The sequence below is a fragment of the Calypte anna genome, chromosome 4A, assembly GCF_003957555.1.
Source record: "Calypte anna isolate BGI_N300 chromosome 4A, bCalAnn1_v1.p, whole genome shotgun sequence".
In the NCBI taxonomy this organism is placed as follows: Eukaryota; Metazoa; Chordata; class Aves; order Apodiformes; family Trochilidae; genus Calypte; species Calypte anna.
Window position 1 is genome coordinate 21,966,662 of NC_044248.1, and position 20,404 is coordinate 21,987,065.

The 20,404-nt window shown below is 41.4% G+C and overlaps 1 protein-coding gene across 2 annotated transcripts in view; it reads left to right on the forward strand.

The window, feature by feature from the left end:
• The first annotated feature begins 3,790 nt into the window (after positions 1 to 3,790).
• Positions 3,791 to 20,404, forward strand: part of MTNR1A (melatonin receptor 1A) — a 55,427-nt gene continuing 38,813 nt past the window's right edge. The window contains exons 1-2 of one of the 2 annotated variants that reach the window (XR_003987526.1): positions 4,034 to 4,111; positions 8,969 to 9,123. Coding sequence is in view for 1 of the 2 variants with exons in the window: in XM_030449854.1 (XP_030305714.1) it covers positions 3,919 to 4,111 (193 nt within the window). In the remaining variant the exon portion in view is untranslated. Of the gene's footprint in view, positions 4,112 to 8,968; positions 9,124 to 20,404 lie in introns of those variants that run through there. The other variant, XM_030449854.1, reaches the window with a different exon arrangement.

Consider the following 20,404-nt stretch of genomic DNA (forward strand, 5'->3'; position numbering starts at 1 on the left):
CTTCTCCACGAGTTGCAGGGGAACAGCCTGCTATCCCACCACAGGCTTTAGGGAAATCTCTGCTTGGGCACTTCCTCCAGCTTCTCATATCTGCTCAGCCTTGGTCAGAGGCTGGGCTAGAATTGGAGCTGGGGAAGCTTCCAGCAGCTTCTCAAAGGCGCCACCCCTGTGAACACCACTGAATAAACCCAAGACAGAAGGCAAGTTGGGAGCCAAGGGATAACACAGAACAGGCAGTGCCCTCCCAAACCAGAGCACAATCTCCAGGATGTAAGAGTAGCAGGCAGAGCCAAATGCTGACAGCAGGCTCAATTGATAGGCTAGACAGAGAAAAGAGATGAGTCAGGTTCAGCACCCATCCAAAGAGCCAAGGTAGGATATACAGGACCAAAATCAAGACTACAGAATTGATCAGGAAAGAACAGCCAGGAAACAAGGCCAGAGACAGGACTGGCAACAGGAACACTTGCAATGTAACTCAAGCAAGTACAAATCAGGGATCTTCTAAAATGCATCAGACAAGTTCTGTGTTTCTTCATGTAATAAAGTAAATTGATCAAAATCTGATCTTTATCTGTGATAATTTTGCTGATTACAGTGAAGGCAATCCTGATTTAAATTGTAATAGGGGTGACTGGCCCTTGTGATTTGCTTGTTCTCATACTTGATCACTTCTATACTGCTTTTTGTAAAGCATAATTTAACATCACTTTCTTCTACTTTAAAAATGCATACATAGCAAAAAAAAAAAAAAAAGTAGAAAATGTGAGGAAAGAGAGACCAGCCTCAGAGGATGTAACAGACACTAGCACATAATCTGCCTCTAAGACCGACTGCCTCTGCATGCTGATCAGTGTGAACAAGCCCGATCTTGTTAGGTTTGCTCCTCTGCAGATTTCACAGCCTGCTTATTTGAGTGGCATGTTAAAGTCTCTGACTCTCCAGAGTATGAGTAAACACCTGTAAAACCTTAGAGCAGCTTATTTTCTAGGATAAGGTATCTCTGTCAAGGTGAGAGGGTAGATTGGGAAGGAAGTCCAGACCCTGGAGCCTGACCCATGAGCTGATGCTCAGTTCCCACTCTCTAAGAAACAAAGTTGGCACAAGGAGCAAAAGCACAAAGCATCTCAATACAGCTTGGCCCCTGTTGGTGCTTGGGGTCCTCCTTAGCGCTGATAGATGGGGCTTTCTGATAGGATGTCTACTCATGCCTTTTCAGGAAGCATTCCCTCCCCTAAGCAGTGCTCTCAGCAGCACAAGCATTGCGTCCGATGTATGCTCTTGTCACAAGATTCAAGTGGGATAGAGTGATGTCTCCATTCCTTTGTGGGTCTAAATTACAAACTAAATGACTGCACACAGACATCCCACCATTGAGACACATGATAGCAGCTCTTGCATGGACCAGATTCCCTTTCTTTGAAGAAAAATCCTGGGCTGGATATCATCTCCACTTTGTCTTATGATTAAAAATACCTGACCTTGTGAGATTTCACAGCTCTCTCTGGGCATCCCCTCCCCGTTCAGTGAAACACCCGACGAGGTCCACTGAGGACCGGGCAGTCTTTCTGTTTCCCCGTGAGCCTGCCCTTCATCTGATGGCTCCCTAGCACTGCCTCTCCCTAATTTTAATCTTTCACAGCTTGATTTGCAATGCGCCTACAAGGACACACACGCTCGTTTTTCTCTCTGCAGTATCACCTCTGGGGGCGTGGGACGGGGGGGGAACACGGACAGGGTGTGTGCTCAACAACATCCATCCCCCGCACTCTGTCCATGGGCTGCGGCGCCGCGGTGAGGGGGAACCTCCTGCAACCTCCCTTCCGTTGGGGGCTGCTGCTCTGCATCTCCCGTGATGGGCTTTGCTCTCCTCGGGGCAGTATCTGAAGGGACTGCTTTGTTGTTCCGACATACCTCCCCCGCTCTGCTGTTTATCGGGGCGGGAGAGGAAGAACATGCTGCCGGAATATTGAGCATTTTCTAAGTTAGTAAGTGATCAAATAAATCAGTGCTCCCTCATCTCACGCACCAGCGGAAGGCTGAGCCGCCGTGCTCCCTCCTCCGCTGCCTGCGGTCGTGCAAGAAAACCTGGGGTGCATAGAGAGCTCGGGAGGGCTGTGTGGGGTTCCCCGACACCCACAGCCTTTGCAGCCTCATCCTGTGGACTGGGGCTGCGGGGCTGGCCGGGGCGGGGGGCTGAGCCGCCTCCCTGCCCCTCTGCAGCAGCACTGGCAGCGGCGGCGGCCCGGCTGCCCCCGGCGGGGCGTTCAGACCCGGGGGAGAGGGAAACGCGGTCGTCGATAGTGCCTCGGGGTACGGTTGACATTTTTCTTGTGATAATCGCCGCCGTTACATAACGCGGCCAGCGGCGGGGTCACCCCCTTGGCCATGGTGGCGTTGGTGACCCACCACCTGGGACCGCTGGTACAAGCCCAGCACTGACAGCGCCGGGCGGGCGGGCGAGCGCTGTAGGAGGTGCGTGACTCGGCGGCGGCAGCGAGAGCCTCCCCAGCCCCCGGGCAGAGCCGCTGCCTGCGGGAGCCTCCGCCGTCCCAGCAGGGGCCCCGCGCTCTTACTGGGACTCCCCTACACCCCCGACCCCGCTGTCAGAGTGTCGGGTACTTCCAAGTCATAGCACCCAAATCTGGTTCGCAGAGGATGGCGGTGCTTGGGCTCGCCCGAGACCACCGCTCACAGCCCCGTGCTCAGCGGAGTAGGGAGGGAATTGCCATCCACGCTCACAGCCAGTTATCCTGAATGGGAGAGTAATTCCTATGCCCAGTTTGCTTACATGTTTTAAACAGCTTTATGCCACGCAAACGAGGAGATTCAGTGCCACTGTCACAGCCACGAGAAAGTGCCTTTCTTTTTTACCGGGACACGGTACGAGGTGGTGAGCAGGTGGCCTATTCATGCAACCGGTTCCTTCACACGGCTGGGCAATGGCTCCGCGTTCCCTCCGCATTGCTTTTGGGGAGCAGCGGAGCCAGACCCCACCGGGCTCGTAGCTGCGGCGTTCGGCTCGGCTGCGCTGCAGTGGGGGTGGGTAAGGAATGGGGGGAAGTGAGGGGGTTGCCGGGGTGGCGTGTCTCCCCCCCCCCCCCCACCTCCCCAGAGCAGCGGCGACACGTGGTGCTCCGGGGACGCGGGTCCTCGGACACCCCCAACCCCCCCGTACCGCCGCCACAAGCGCGGCTTCGCGAGGAGCTTTTTATAGCAGCACCGACCCGCTCCCCCGTGGAGGGTTCCTCGCTGCGCTCACGTTACTGTGCGAGTGCGGTGTTAAATAAGGACGGGGGAGGAGAGGAGGGGGTGCTCAGCCCGCGCGCCTAATTAAGAGACAGCGCTAACCACAGGAGCTAAAAATAACTCCTCGCGCTGCTGCAACCCGCATCGCCGCAGACGGAGAAACCCTCTCGCGCCTCCGCCGGTGAATGGAGCGCCCGGCGCTGAATGGAGCTGAGCGGCCGCCGGCATGAATGGAGGACGCAGGGGCCTCGCTGTGAATGGGGCCGCCGGGCCCGGGCCCCGCCCCGCCCCTGGCCGCGGGGGGGCGCTGTGTCCCCGTGCCGCCGCCAGCGCCGCGCGGCAGCTGGAAGCCCCGGCCGTGCACGTGCCGACGCGGGGCGGGGGCGGGGGCGGCCGCGGTGTCACCTGGCGGCGGCGGCGGCGGCAGCGAGGGGAGGGGCGAGGAGGGGCGGGGAGGGGCGGGGGCGGTATAAAAGTGTCCCGGAGCCACACACGGACACTTCGGGGAAACTTCCCTGCTGGAGCTGTGGTGGCAGCCATGGGAGGAGCCCCCAGCCCCCCTCTTCTCTAGGACGGGAAGCCCCGCGGCTGCAGCCGGGACACCCCCTCCATCCCGACTTGTCGCCTCTCCGCTCTCAGCCGGCTCTGTCCCGGGGAGGCGGCGGCAGGATGAGAGTGAACGGGAGTGACTTGAACAGCTCCGTCCTCCCGCGGGACTCGCCGTCCGAGGGCACCCCCCGCCGCCCGCCCTGGGTGACCTCCACCTTAGCCGTCGTCCTCATCTTCACCATCGTGGTGGACCTGCTGGGCAACCTCCTTGTCATCCTCTCCGTCTACCGCAACAAGAAGCTGCGGAACGCGGGTAAGGGGCGGCTGAGAGGGGGGTTTGGTGAGGGGGAAGTGTCTCGGGGGGCCACCCGGAGTCGGGAGGTGGCGGTCCCACGGGGGTGGCGGCTGCGGGGCGCAGCGCTGTGGCCTCTTTGTCTGCCGGTAGAACTTTGCCCGGGCGCGGAACTCCAGGGCTGGGCGCTCTCAGCCTTCATCCCCGTCTGGCGGGTACGGGCTGTGACAGGTGCCAAGGGCTTCATCTCCCGAACCGAGTCGGTGGTAGAGCGGGTAAGGGTATTTTTAGCGCCTGCTGCCGGATCGTGGTGCTATTTTTAGCTCTCGACAGTTCCCACCTAGTAAAAAAAAAAAAAAAAAGGAGGGGTGGTGAGGAGGGGGGGGAGTGATCTTTGTTTAAGGATAAAATGCAGACCCGGTGCTGGGAATGCTGCTGCTTGGCACACGGTGTGTGTCTGTGCATGCTGGGTGCTGCTCTTCTGATCGATTTTCTTTGAGTTACAGAATTGCCTCCAGTAGCAAATACTATGGTTGGAGCTTCAAATCAAGCAAATTCTAAATTACAGACATTTCAGGAAAATAAAGCAAACCAATAAACAAACCCAAGACAGTAATTTTGTTTTCTTTTTTTCACCTCTTTGCAGTCTAGCTCTTTGGGGAATGGTGAACATCTGACAGAAAACAGATTTAGACACGTTCTTAAAAATAAATCTAATTTTGACATGGTAGATTCTGTGATCGTCAGTTGAGTAAATCCCTCTTAGTTCATGGGTTATTGGTCAGACAGGCTGGAACTTCCTCAGATTCATTCTGCTTTATCGTGTCAGACCAGCTGCTGTGCACGTGTACCAAATCTGTGCACTCCAAACCCTTATGCATCTTTCATTGAAAAAAAATATGGGAGCATGTGAATAGAGCTGCATTGTTAATGAAAGCAGAATTTCACTCTGGAATGGTTGAGAGGCTGCTTATATTTTTTTTTCACAGCTGTCAGTCAGGTTCTTTATTAAAACTCTACTAAGTTCATTAGCTAGTGGCTTAAAATTTATCTGAGGGTGAAATTGAGCCTGAGCTTTGCTATAAGCTAGTTTAATAAAGGTAGCTAATATTGGACTCAGGCAAACAGTGGTATTATTTAACTTTCTGAGGTTAAGCCAGGTAACTCAAATGGATTGTATGTTTCAGTTTTATTCAGCCAGAGTGGAATGCCAGCTCACAGGATCAAAAGAAAGACCAGGAGATTTCACTGTTCATTCCCTACAGTTGTCACTGTTGTGAATTCTAAAAGCTGTATTCTCTTCTTGCTTTCATTGACAGAAATTTCATTCAGTGAAGTTGGCAGGGTTGCATACTGCAATACTAAATATATGTTTGAGAGGATAATCAGGCTTTGGAAGTCTAAGTCAGTGCTTGGCTACTCTTGTTCCCTGGGAGGTTTTCAGATGGTGGTAGAAGGGGTAGAGATAGGCATATTACTGGTGTTACTCCAGAAGGAAGAGTGATATTATTCTCCCCCTTAATTACTAAATACATTTCATGACTTTGCTGGGTAGTTAGCAATATGGATATGTCTGGTAATATATCTGAAATAAATGTGGTGCCTGTTTCTGGAAACAGAGCTGAATGATTTGGCTCCATGCATGCACATATTCTCTACTGTAAATCTCGTGTAACCCCTCTTGAATCCTGACACATGTTCTTGCATTTCTCATTCTTGCCTTGAGTGTCATAGTGGCTGCTGAGAACTGCAGCAAACTGGCAACTGTTATCTCCTCTAACTAGGAGAACAAAGCATTATTTTGAACATAAATTATAGTAGACTAGAATGTGAACTAAATACTGCTTTATTCTCTGAAATTAAGGATTAATTAAAGCAAGTAGATACTTGGTCCAAGATGGGAAATAGCTTATATTCAGTTTTAGGATAAATAAATAGTAAAAATTTAAAAGCTTTCAAGTATTTTTTCTTCAAAGTGAAGAATTTTTTTTAGTACATGCATTAATAGAAACTTTGGGAATAATATAATTAATATACTACAAAAAAGTGTGTGAAGTGGTTTGGACTTATCCTGCAAAAGCCTATACCTGGGCATTAACTTTACTTACATGAGTGCACCATTAAATTCATTAGCACTAAATTAAGAAGGGGTTACTCATGTGAGTAAATTTATGATAAGACATAAGTATTTTGAAAACTGTGGCCCAATATTTCTAAGTATCAAGATGGTTTCCTAAGTCTTACTTACACAAATAAGAGTATTGAGGAAGGTATTACATTGACAATAATATGGTTTATACATGCAACTAATTTGTAACTTGCTAATTATAAAGCCAGTAACAACTTTTTACAGAGCTCTAATGAGAAAAACTGACTTTACAACAACCTATATTAAGTCTCTTGCTGGCACATTTATTGAGGATACAGTATGCAAATTCCACTGGAAAAAGGTCAGGGAGGAACAGAAGATACCTCCTGAAGAAAATGTATTTCACTGAAGACTTTCTTCCTTCTTTGCAAGAAGAGAGGACAAACAGAAAGAAGGAGTATTTAACACTTTTCCAGAAAGGTGGATTTGGTGGGGGAAAACATCTTGCATCTCTGTTCCACTCTGATATATAGCTATTTTTGGAAGATAACTACAAATTGAACCTATGGACTTACAGTTTAAAAAGTGCATTGAGGAATAGTAGGAAGGCCTAGAAAAACCATCTCAACAAGTGATATAACCTTCCTGACAGTCAGAAGGTTAGTAAAAGACACTGATCAAAGCAGAGAAGTCAGTATCTCAAAGAAGTTTGTCTCAGCAAGCCAGGAGTGTCTGATACTACAGGCTCCTTCATAGTCACAAGCATGGCTTCAGTAGATGCTCTTCTAGACACAGAAGCTGATGATGCAACTGGTAGGATCCTCTTTTATTTAATGTATTTGACTTGTAATAAGTTTTTTTGTGACTTGTAGTCTAACAGGCACCTGACACCAATTCAGTCCTGATGGGAACAACTACAATTCAGTGCTGTCCTACACAAAGGCTGAATATGGTTTATGATGTCTGTGATCTTTTAACTTTAAAACAAAGTTCAAGGGAAACATTCAAGGCATAAGGATTTTAATGCCCATATCTTGATAGCACATTCATGCAGCTTGAAATTTAAACTGATGTACTTTCTTTAATTAGTTTTAGAAAGCATGAAAATAACTCATTTTAAGAAGATTTTTGGTGTAATCATCCTAATGCATCTCATTTTCCATCATTAGCCATAAATCAGAAAGAATGTTACTCATCAGTTCCAACCTGAAAAGATGAAATAACTAGCTTTAGGGAAGTTGGATTAAAGAACTACTAGTAGTCTTTGCAACAAGTAGTATATTACTTGAAGTGATTAACACTGGATTAGAGCATCTCAGAAAACTGAAGAGATTATCTGAAGTTATTTACGTAATATTAAACACAAATTCAGTGATTGCTAGTATCCTTATGCCTTTGTTGTTACCCACACCAAGAAAAACAATGCATCAAGAACAAGGTTAGGGGACAGTTTTAAGTCTTTGACTATGGAGATTAGTTTACTGCTTGTTGAATTAAAATGTCAGTTTACCTATACCTGTCATTTTAGTGACAGGGGGATTTGGGTACTCAGTGATTGCAGGACTGAACCATTCTTAAGGTCAATAAAGAAAGCTCTCTTAAGTTCTACTACACCTCTTGCTCTTTCTCTTGCTTTTGAAACTGTTCTCTTGGCTGGGTGACTTGCTTTTTCCTGGATGCTGTTTGTGTGAAGGGCAAGAGGTGCCCTGACTTACCCCTGCAAGAGACCCCCTGTGTTGGAAGGGTGCCTAAATTGGGCAAGAAGAGAGCCCCAGCAGCCTCACTCTTCTGTGCCTCTCTTGTTTGCTAATACTTGACATGATACTTGGGGTAACACAGGGACTGATGCCAAAGGGGTAACTAGCACCTAGTTACCTGCCACATCAGGGCAGAAAGCTGCACACACACACACACACTCCCCACCCCTTCTCTCCCATCTGTTCTGTGCTAGATGCATTTGGGGTTTTGCACTTTTTCCAAGTTTCCTATGTCCTTGTCCCAATTGCTTTGTTGCTAAAACATGGTTTTGTTGCTAGTGAAGAAGGCAGAGGGGAAGTTTGACATTGTTGAGGCCCTGTGGCTCTACAGAGCAGCAAGATATGGATAACTTCACTAGGACTGCACACGTGCTTAAGCTTCAGTATGTGTTGCTACTGTTCTGAATGAGACAGCAATGAAGAAGGGGACAAATAATGAGACAGCAATGAAGAAGGGGACAAAACAGTGTTTGTGTGCTAAAGCTCCCTCAGCTGCATGAGATCCAAACAGCTCTGTAAAGACAGCTCTGAGTTCTCAGAAGAATAATGAACTCAAAGAGTAATCCTTGACCAAAATCTGTAGGATCAGTGAAGTTGCTTATGGAACAGCTAAGGAACACAGCTACTTAGGAGGGGTGGTTTTTGTTTGTTTTTGTTTTTTTAAAATCCAGCATTTGTTAAATAGTACAGCTGTTGTAAAATGGGAGGATGAAATCTACCAGTAAGCATTTTATTTTGGAGGCTTTTCAAACTGGCCCTGAGTTTTTTTTGAGCATTGTAAGAATCTAGTTGAAGTGTGTTTCTCTCTTAGTGCACTTCCTAGAATATAAATTTAAATATAAAAAATGGATGTGTCTTTTGATTATCAGATTGACAATGCCATCACCCTTTTCAGAATGATTGTTCTTGATGATGTTTTGGTTTTTTAGTGTTAATATTATAATATTAAATACTCTAATGAAGATTGTTTTATCTAATAGAAGAAACTCTTGTTATGAATTCAGACTAATGGAATTACTGTTTTTTTCACAGGTGATCCATGGACATCTTTTGAGAGATGAAGAGAAAATGGTTAGCCTGACAAATATTTGACTCAAGGGAGAAAACTTGAAGATCAAGTTGTAGCACAAATTCAGAGTTCTAAGGAAAACTGAGATCTTGATGGCAATGAACATTATTTCAGACATGAATAACTTCCAGTATTAAAAATGGTAAGCTGTTTGGGAGAAGGGAAAATGTCTAGTGAAGATGGCTAGATGAACTTTGCCAAATGTTGAACAGAACTGAGCATTAAAAATACACTCCAAATAAAGCTGTTCTTCAGACTGGTTTTAATTCAATAATTTAGTGAAGCAAAGATTTACTTCAGAAATATGTCAAAATGGCACTGTTCTGTCAGTGACCAAAGGTAGACATACTCTTCTTACTAATATGTCTGTCAAACTCAGATATTTAATCTTTCTGCAAGATTCTGCATTCTGAAGTTTTTACAAGCACCACTCTTTTTTTTTGCTGCTGCCAGCAGACTGGTACTGAGACCCTATACTACATTTTTTGAGTCTTTTTCCCTTTTCTCAAATTTTTTTTCATCTTTTCATTAGCAATTTCTAATTTAATTCTCTTTTTTTCTGTTTCTTTTTTACATTACCCACTTCTGTTTTGTTATAATGTAAATGCTTCATTGTCTTGCACTAGAAATACATTGTCAGCAAGTCTAGTTTAGTGACAGAGAATGCTAACAACAGTAGGCATCCAGTGATGTTATGACAATGTCCCTTTTGTTTGTACAATGAGGCTTATTTTCCTAAGGCAATAAAAATGTCAAAGTGGCAATTCAAAGCTATGCATCCCAGTTTAATTTTGCAACCTCATGTAAGAACCTTGTCAACCTTGGGAGTTTGTCTTCTATTCACATAGGTGAGCTACCTCAAATTCCACCTTTGCCATTCCTGAGAAACTATTACCAACCTCTGTTTCAGGAGGACAGGTGTTACTAAGAAATCTTCAGGATGACAGAATACAATTTGTTAACATTTTAGGATTTAGCTTATTTAATAAATAAATGTGTGTTTAAATGTGTAGTTACTTGGGACTATAATAAAGATGCTGCTACTAAAGAAGTGTTCTTTCAAAATCTAGCTCTCCTGGAATCTCAGAGATGAACAGTATTATAATTTGGTGGTATAACCAAGGTTCCCACCTCACACAACAGAATACAGTTCTGATTATCTTTTTATTTAGTTTTAAAAATGGATAAAATATTAAAAAGAAGAAAACCTTGCCAATAACCTGAGGTTCAGATAAGCCTGCAAACCACTTAATCTTTTCCTTTTCAAGTGGAGCAAAAACTAAGGTGTAATCATTAAGTCTCTTTACAGCTCAAATAATGACTTCTGTAGTTTTTAAATAGTATTGTTGTAATAACTGACCATGAAGTGTGCAAAGTTTTGGGTCCTGTAATTCTTTTTCAAATGAGGTTTTTATCTGTTAAGAAAAGGCAAACTTAAGCCCCTTCCTTGAAGAAACATCATGCACCAGAAGTAAAAGCTTTCAGCTCTTTTTGTTTTTGTTTTATTGGTTTTATAAGGCATCTAATATAGTACCAGGTCATAAAGGTAGGTCAGCTTTTTGAAGAATAGTTATTACTGTACTGATTATCACAGAAGTGCAGTTCTTGATTATTTCTGAGTCTTACACTTCAGTTAGGGACTTGAATTGGGTAATTATGTATTCTGAGGTTGGGGAAGGGGCTGGATTTTTAAAATTATTATTATTGTGAGGATTCCTCATCTTTTCCATTGCCAGAGTTCTAAGGAGGTCCTTCAAGGCTTCACCCAACCTGTCTAATCTCTCTAAGGTCCCCTATTCTCTTAAAATGAACAAGGGAATAGAAGCAGATGATTTCAAACCCTGCTGTGTGTGACCAAGCACTGGGGTTTTCTACTCCAGTACATACCAGGCAGCTGGAAGGGTTTATGGGTGGTTTCAGTTATCTTTTATTTTTCTGTTCATACCCTTAAACAGACTATTTAGCTACTTCTGTTAAGTTTGGTGATAAATGTAATTTTTTCACTTAGGACTACAGAAACATCACTCAACATGGTCTGAAGTATAATTCTACATAAGATGCTGAAATATAAGGTCTATTTATATTGTCTCACCTTGACTACCTTGACTTTTCTTTTGGGGTACAAGGTTAGCAAAAGGAACTGGTCTTCAGGGAGAGGTTACCAAGTAGAGATCTCTGCCCCAGTGCTGACAGAGATCAGCTTCTTTCCTGGTATTGTATAAGCTCAATTGGTAACAAAAATATTGTTACCTGGCCACATCAGCTGCACCTAAGTGCTAGCCCAGTGTGGTTACAGTGCAGCAGCCAGGACTGTGTTATTTAGGCAGAGAAGCTGGCCAGCTCTATAGCCACTGGCCAAAGGGAGGAATGGGCATGAGCACAGGAATCAACCTTTAAAACTGCAGTCCAGTCACACCCTAAAAAAGTGTCAGCAAATACCTTTCCACACCTTTATGTGTGTTTTGGGGGAAAATAATGAATGTCGCTTCCCCTTACCCTGTGGTAGATGTAGATTTCATTTGATGTTCCTGTTTTCTATACTGAGTGATGAGCAGTCTTCTACCCCGTAGTTTTACTTTATTTTTAAGGACACACTCCATTTCCTGTCTGGGTTGAGGACAAAAGAAGCAATTTAATTTTGAGAGGTGACACAAGTATTCTTAGTGTAATACATTTAGGGTACTGATATTTTTGTGCTGGAGATACTCAAATGAAGGACCTCTTTATGTGAATTTTCCACATTAACATCCTCGATTTGCCCCATTCAGTAAAATGTCCCAGAGTTCCTCATAAAATTAAGAAATGCAGTACCTTTTTTATTTTTTCCTCAAGTAACAGCATTCACAGACTTTTTTTGAGACTGGGTATTGTTGAAAATACAGGACTTACATATTATGAGAAATCTAAGGTTGCATAAATATGAATGAATCAGTTACTTCAATTGCATTTTTGTTTCAGTTTGGATGAGTAATTAATGGCCTATAAATAGCTCCCCCCCACACACTTGTTTTTATTAACAGTTTATGTTTGCCCTCTCTAACTTGAGTGCTATAATACCTCCACCTAACATACAGGCTCACATCATTGCAACTTGACAAAACCCACATTTCCATTATGCCACATTGCATTTCCCAGCCTTTCCTACATCTGTGTTACTGAATCAGTTCTTGCTTAGAACAAAGAATTGTAAGGGACCTTCTTGATCATAAAGTCTAATATCCAAGGTATTCAACAAATCCTTTTAGTCACCCTTCACCTCAGGCTACAGCTTATTCTCTTCATTCTAGCTCAAGAAGGGTTTTCTCACTACTTAAATGTATTTTCTATCAGTTTATTGGCTTTTACTATTGTACCTAATGTTAATGAACACCTCTCTATTCTTACAACAAGAACAAAAATGTCATCTCTTGTCTGTCTTTTTGCTGCTCCAGAAGAGGCAGATAGCAAATTCTATTATTCTATTTACAAGTTAACCTTTCCTCTTTTGTGAGAGAGGACTAAACCCAGAAGTGTGTCATACCTCTGGAAATACCTTTCCTAAAAGTGAAATCCTGGTTTTACTGAAATCAGTAGCAAACCACTTACCAAGGTCAGTGCCAGTTTCCTTTCAGTTTTTTGGCTGCAGTGCTTGCCCATTGAGTAAGAAGGCTTCTATACTGCCTTAAACCCAACAGCCTTAAGTCCCACATGTGGTAAGCAGATAAGTCTTTACTGTGGCTTTGTAGTCAAAACAAGATTTATGTTGGATCACTGGTGTCCTTGCAATAAAGCTCATTCAGATCAGGAGCATTGCACTTCTCAGTGCCTGATCTGTGTACCCTGAAGCAGGAAGCCAATTAAAATTTAATGTGAAGTGGGTACATAAACTGTTAAGTCTGAGAATTGGTACTTCAAGAACACCCTTGGCAATAAAGAATATGAAAGACCATCTACCACTGTGATGCTATTATTTCCAGGGTTTGGTTTGTTTTAACCAGATGGCTATTCTGTTTCTTAGGTCAAGGTCAGTTTGCTTGTACTAGTTGTCTAGTCAGATCATGTCAGTTTATCCTTGATACTATCTTTGTCCTCTTTTGCTTTCTAGAAACTCTCAGTTCTTTAATATGTTCAATTAGCAGAATAAATATCAGAATTAGGATTTCGCTGCTATAGCACCAATTTAAGAGATTGTCTTGTGTTTCTGTTGCCACATATAACATCATCATAAATATGTATGCTGTTTCTCTGGAAATTTCTTTAACCAATCTGCCTCTGATGACTATCTTTTCACCTCTTGCCTTGATTTTTGGTTTATTGCTTAGGGAAATATACTGTTGAGATTCTCTGCAGTGCTTCATAAGCCCATCTTATTCTTCCTTCCTGATAATGTAATGCCTGTTGCTAAGGATTTTCTCAGTATTTGACTATTTCATATTTTTGGGGATATACAGAAACGCATTTGTATCAAAACATGTGGAAGTCCTACTGATTTTTATCATGCTTCAGAAGGTACTTTTACCAAAGGTTTTTTCATTTTGTGATATACATTTTTTTAATGAATCTAAATATATAAAGGCATTTATTGCCTCTAATTATTTGGATATTTTTACAGAGAGTACCTTTTCATTTTCCTATTTTCTTTCCCTAGTGCAACATCCACTGGTACATTATAACATGTTTTTATATAATTCTTGTGGAGATAAACACTCCCTCTAGAAAACAGGGTCTCTCATACATAAGAAAATAACATTACTTGTCTGACAGTTGCAAAAGACAGTAATGTTTCCTTATCTTTCCTCCACCTAAACACAAATGGTAGGCTTAGTTCATGGTATAAATTAGAACAACTTCAATGTTTCTGTAATTCATGCATACTGAAACAGCTCTCACAGGGCCCTTAGGATCCATGAGTGCCAGGTAAATGTGGCTTTCACTGGCCAAGCTTGTTGCATCTGTCCTGCATGTAAGCATCCAGGACCACAGGGTTAACACAGTATTCTCCATTAGACTGGATAAAACAACTTTCCATCTTTTCTGTATACAGGTAAGTACAGAGAAGACAGAACCAGTTTTGTGTCTTACCATATATGAAATACTTTATGTAGAGTTCAAAATGCAATCAGATTTTCTTGCACTTTCTTGCAGCAAAGATTTTCAAGCATCTTTTTTCTAAGCAAATAATTGGCCATTTCTTTTGCAGCTTCTCCTACAGCTCTCTTCAGCTCTGCTGCTGATTGCTTCTTCTCTTGCTTATTCAGTGTATCCCTCTACTGGGGATCTCTGCAGTGCCTCATAAGATTGTCAGCTGTGAACATTTGTTGACTGCTGGATACCTGCCTTTTTTTTTTTTTCATAGCTTGTATGGGAAAATCCCTGTGCTGTTCATAGGCACTCTCTTCCAGCAATATTTTGTATCTACCTAACATATCCACTTTTGCTTAATTATTTTTGAACAATCCTAGGAATTTGTCCTGCTTTTGCTCATCATACATTTGCACAGCTTTCTTTGGACAACCCATGGCCACTGGGTAACATGCCAAGGATGGCATGAAGATGACTACTCTTATATTGAAGGATAACTTTGTAGTATCACACAATCCTTGTTAATTTTTTTGTTTCTGAAGTTTGTTTTTTTTTCCTTCCCCCTTGCCCTTTGGATTTTTCCATTGAGGGTGGAACTGTCAGGTTTTGAGTGAAAAGCTCTTGTTTTAGAGTTCTTACTGACTTGGGTCTCTCCCTTGTGGGATCAATTACACATTCTGTGAAATCTGTTTTTGTACACTGTAGTACACTGAGGTGCTGCACTGTTCTTATGGGCATTATAAATGCTAGCATTTTAAAAGGAGGTTGAGTGCTGCTTTTGTAATTGTTCCTTCCTGGTAAGAATGCTTTGTGACAATCTAGAGGAGACAGTTGTTCAAAGCTTACATTTGCACCTTGTTAATACTACTTGCAGTAATCATTATCTAAAAGGTGTCCTAAAGATATGGATGAATCCTAAAAGCATAAATGCAGAAGTATGAATGATAAAAAAAAAAAAAAAAGCAAATAAGCTAAGTTGAAGCAATACAGTGGACACATAATTTGCAATCTGCTTGTTGTGGGTCTTTGTTTTGTACTGAGGTATCACATTTGTCATGATGGTGATGCATCCCTTCCTGGTAAGCTTTTCAATTGGATCCCTTACTTTTCTCAGGCTATTGCAGTCACAGGGCTTTGCTTCCAGGATGCTTACTGGAGTCTGGCTACCCTGGAGTCTGGCAGAGATATCTTCATAGACTACTGGTGAGGCAGTGAATTGACTTCCAAGATATTTTGCTTATATGTAGATATTCATATTATCTTCTGTCCCCATATTTACTCAGCAAACTCTATTGCTCAGATTCAGATTTCATAGAGATTTCACCTGTTTCCATCTTTTGAATTGCTGGATAGAATGTTTGCTTGTTTCACTCAAAAACATGAAACTTGCTTGTTTTGCAAATAAATCTCCAAATCATGAATTTGCTTGTGTTGTGTTTTTTGTGTGTCTACTTTCTTATATAGGTATTCCAATGAAATAAATGGAATTTCTAGCAGTAACACTGGCATATTTATTTGTTTGTTTATATAAATGATTTTGGGAATTTTTAGGAGCATTTCTACATATTTATGTGATAAGTACAGATGTAGTGTATGACAAACTATTTTTTCTGGAAACACTAACAAATGGAAATTTTTAGTATCTTGGAATGTTACTGGAAATAAAGGACTGACTGATGATAATCTGTAAATTAAGGTAATACTGTGCCTTCTGTATTCAAAACAACCTCTGTGGGGGTAAGAAAAAAGTCAGATGAGCTGACAAGTTAGGAATAAAATATAACTGAAAAAGTTAGATTAATAGGTCAGCTATAGCAGGGCACTAATTAGGCAGTAATCCTAAACCCAACCTTCCTCTCAGAGGTTTAAGTGTGAAAGTAGTTATTAGAACTAAACTACTACTCTTTTTCTGTGTGTGTACCTGCACAGACTGTGCTACTGGAGATCGTTCTCCAGACTTGAAGTCCAACAGCCCACCCAGTGGTGGGAGCTGCAGCCATCACGCACTCATGGTGAACAGTGAGGGTCTCCATGCAAACTTTCAGTCATTCAAGGTGATTTTAATCCACAGGGTGTCATTCAGCTAACAGCCTCAAATAAGTGCTGTTCTCTGTCATGCTTTCTTGCTTTCTATTATTTCTCTTGCTCCTGGGAAAGAAACTGGACTCCTCAGAGACCTGAACATTCTGGTTTGAGGAGGGGGTGTTGAGGTTAGAGTAATTTGAGAAATATCCTGGTGTATGGTAAGTTGCCCAACTTATTTGTCCTGAAATTAATTGAAATTAATTTACAGGTTATAATAATAATTCAACTTAGTTTTTAGCTTCAACTTGGAATTCTCAGCCACCACTGAGAACAGTCCATCTACTTCAAGGATACTTCTGCACCACCTGTGAGAGATGGGTGTGCGTGATACCAGACCCTATCATAAACCTTGCCATAAGAAGGCTTTATGGAAGGACCTGTTTTTTTGTGCAGGACATCTCTATTTCACCAGACTTCGGACCATTTTAGATTGCAGGATTAAGAGGGAATCAATTTGATTCAATTTTCCTACCTGTTCATTATCAGAAAAGGATAAGGGAGCATTTTGCTGCATGTAACTAAAATAGAACTGCATGTTATCCAGCTTGTTCTAAAATACTGAATAATAAACGTAAGTGGGCATAGTTCATTTTGTCATTTTTCTCTTGCCCTTTATTTCTCTGGAGTTTTCAAGCAGTTTTAGCTTGTTTTTCCAGCTCTTCAACAACAAATGGCAGCAAGCTCTCCAATGTTGTTATTTGTGCTCCTTCAAAAGAACAGACTTGAAAAAATCTTCTATTGAAGTCCTAACAAAAGGGCATCAGTTGCCCTTTCCCTTATTGTTTTCCAGAACCATCTTCCCAGTCCTCTGTAGATTTCATTGCTCTATATCCATACTCAAAGTTTAGAAGTGACCTTTTTCTTTCAATCTGCATCAATATATTGAATACTATATTTCTAACTACTTGTGTACACGTGACCTCTATTTTTTGTTCTCCCTGGAACCTTTGCTTTTAGTACAGTTTTCTTTTTTTGTCATTCTATCTGTCATATCTTTCCTCCCATATTTGTTGTACAAAGCTTGTAATTCATTACATTTCATTAGATCCCCTCATAGATCTTGCTTTATGTCATGATTTTCAAGCTCTCCATTTAAAAATAGGTAAATCCATTGGCTTCTATTGCTTTTTGCAGTCCTTAGGTAATTTTTTTCTACACATTTTCTACATCAAGCCCTATGTCATTATAAAGTGCAACTACACTTAGGAAATGACAACTACAAAAGTGACACTTTAGCATTTCATAATTTTTCTGCCTTTGCATCAAATCCTTTCAGTTTACAAGTCATTGTGAAATACCAGGGATGTTCAGCTGTGAAGGTAAGTCTTTTCTATTACATAGGCAAGCTAAGCTTGATAACCTTCTAGGAAATAACTCCTACTAATAGGATCTGAAAGAAAGTGCAGCAATAACATAATTTTTTGTCAAACAAGTTTGAAAATACAAGAATTTTCTATAAAGTAGAGAAAAAATAAATTTGAACCATCTGAAATACAGTATTGCTCTGCAAGTGTATTAGAAAGATTACTGACAAATGTTCCTTGCTTCTCACAGTTTTTTGTTTTGGTTTTTTTTCATTTTGGGCACTGGAAAACGTCTGCTTCAAGTTAAGCTGTTTAAACAGATAGATTACTTATTTTAATGACTCAGCATTGCCTTCAGAATGTCATGGTGTACTGGCACTGTCCTGAGAGAAGGGGCTGTGAAAAGTTAATTAATATGAGTTGTGGGAACAGTCTCAGTTAACTGGAGCAAATGGTAGAATAATTTTGAAGCTGAAACTTTTAGGCACCTGAAATTCCCGTTTCCTGCTTTTGTGAATCCAGAAAAAAAATTACTGCACATTTCTTCTGCCACCAAAGACTTACTCAGCAGTTTGGGTCTAAACTGGTTTTTTTGATAGACTGCAAAGCTCTTTGAGTAGTGATAGTGTATATGTTATGTGAACTATTGACACCAAAACAATAGCCAACAGAAGTACATAAAGAAATACTAATACAATTCTAATGATGAAACAATATGGAGTTTTTTTTCAAAGTTCTAATATTAGATAAATTTTGACTCAGCTGTATTTAAAAGTAGATACTCTATTTTAAGGGCCAGTGTATTCCCTGGAATGATTCTGTCCAAGCCTAGTTAGACATGAAGCCTTTGGCTTTGGAAGTGAAGATGCCACAAGTGCCAAAGGGTCTTAAATATATATTCAGTTTTCAGAGCTTGTGAAGTTCTGTAAGAGTAAACACTTTTTAAATGAGACTTGAACAGTCCAGATCAAAAAGAATATTAGATGACATGCTGATTTAAGGTAGAGATGTAATAGGCAGTACAGGAATGCCATTGACAGAGCTGATCGTATATTTGAAGAAGAAAATGGACCAAGGTGACATCTTTGATTCCCTCTTACAAAAATTGAAATAGGAATATGATGTTAAGATCAATTTCTTTTCAACTGAAGTAATGCTCAACATAACCTTAAAAGTATTTTCCAAGAAAATTAAATATCTGGAATTGACTGCAGGCTGTTTTATTTTGTCCCGCTTTATCTATTTGCTGATATTTGTTTAAGGCATATATAGCAATGATAAGTAATTTCTTCTCAGCTGAGATTTTTTTCTTGTTTTACAACTGTCTGTCTCCTGTCACAAGTACTGTTGCAGCATTGTAAAAGCCCATTTCCTAAGCCATTGTTGGAGTTCATTGAGTGATAGTGGCTTGTGTGTAGGATTCCAGTTCTGCTGTTGAATTTATTTGTTCCAATACTTATGTTCCCATGAACATTTCCCAGCTTCGCTCTGGAACAGTCTGTTGTCTCAGCAGGACAGTCAGTGATTTTTTATCTGAAATAACTGTGCAGGAAATATAATCTTTCACAGCACCTCTGTGCCATTTAGAAGCCTTGCACCAGACTATGACTGCATCTTTTCTGTCAATTGACTTGGTTTTCCATGGAGAGAACATAAAGCTGATGTATTTGGTTTCTTTCTCTACATCCCTAAGGTTATCTAATCCAACTTGCTCTTTTCTGTCACTGCTTTCTTCAGTGCCTCTTTATATTATGTCTGCATTTGTATCATGTCCTTAGCTCTTACATGGGTGCCTGTAATGTACCTAATTTAGTCTCCTAGTTCCTTTGTCAACGTGTTCCACTATTCCACAGGTGAATGTAGGAAAAAAAATATGTAACACTGTATTTAGTGTGCCCTGTTTAGTGGATTCTTCATCTTTTTCTGTCAGTATCCACTTTCCTTGTCCAGAATAGTTAATTTGTTTTCACCACCTATTTAATTATTTAATCTTAAATGTTTGTGGTTAAGTGAATAGACTCTTTTTATTTCTTAATAGCTATGTTAGGATCTTCAAGATTAATACAAATTGTAGTTCAGAGCATGCCTTAGGGCTGTGCTATTAACATTTGTCATGACAAATTCATCCCCTTAATGGTTCTTTCCTTTCTAGGTGTATTTCTGAGTCTATCAGAAATCAGACTTTTTGAAACTTGGGTGTTTTAAAGGAGTTTATGAATCATTACAAATTTACAATGCTCAGGGATGCCCCCAGCCCCACAAAGAATTTCAGACAGTGTACAATTAGATTTTTTTCCATTCATGGATGCATGTGTTCAGAGCATGCCTACTTTATCATATTGAGGCTTAGGGAAAAAGGAAGCCTTTCAGCATCAGTGTCACTGTGGAGCTTTTCAAGGAAGTGTTAAGAACTGTCTTTATCCTGGACTACGGTTTCCACTAAGGTCATCTCACCTGAGGTTTTTTGGATCCTTTCTCATCTTAAAAGCACAATGTCAGGCTGAGGGAGACCTATTACTCCTAGTAAATGAGTACTATGCAATGCCTTGGCTTCAGTCCCTTTATAAAGCCTGATAGATAGGTATTCTAAATACATTGATGGATACGGAGTTGCCTTGAATTCCACTTTTTGTGTGTGATTTATTCTGTAATACTTTAGAGCGAGGCTGAAATTTGTGAATGTATCTTTTGGGTAAGTAATCTATTCTAAATGTGGCAGATGATGATTTTATTTTCCACATTTGTGACCTATTACTTCAAAACTTGTCTCTGTATAGAGACCCAGTTGTGTACACAGTTGTACATGTTCTATACAAACAATTACATAGATTCGTTTCTGACTTTGAAGTTTGGTACCCTTCCTGCTCTTTTGTGAGTGGTCTGTGAGTCTGTCAGTATGCAGCTCAGTCTTGATCTTCCCATGTGTTTTAAAAACAATTGTTCTGCTTG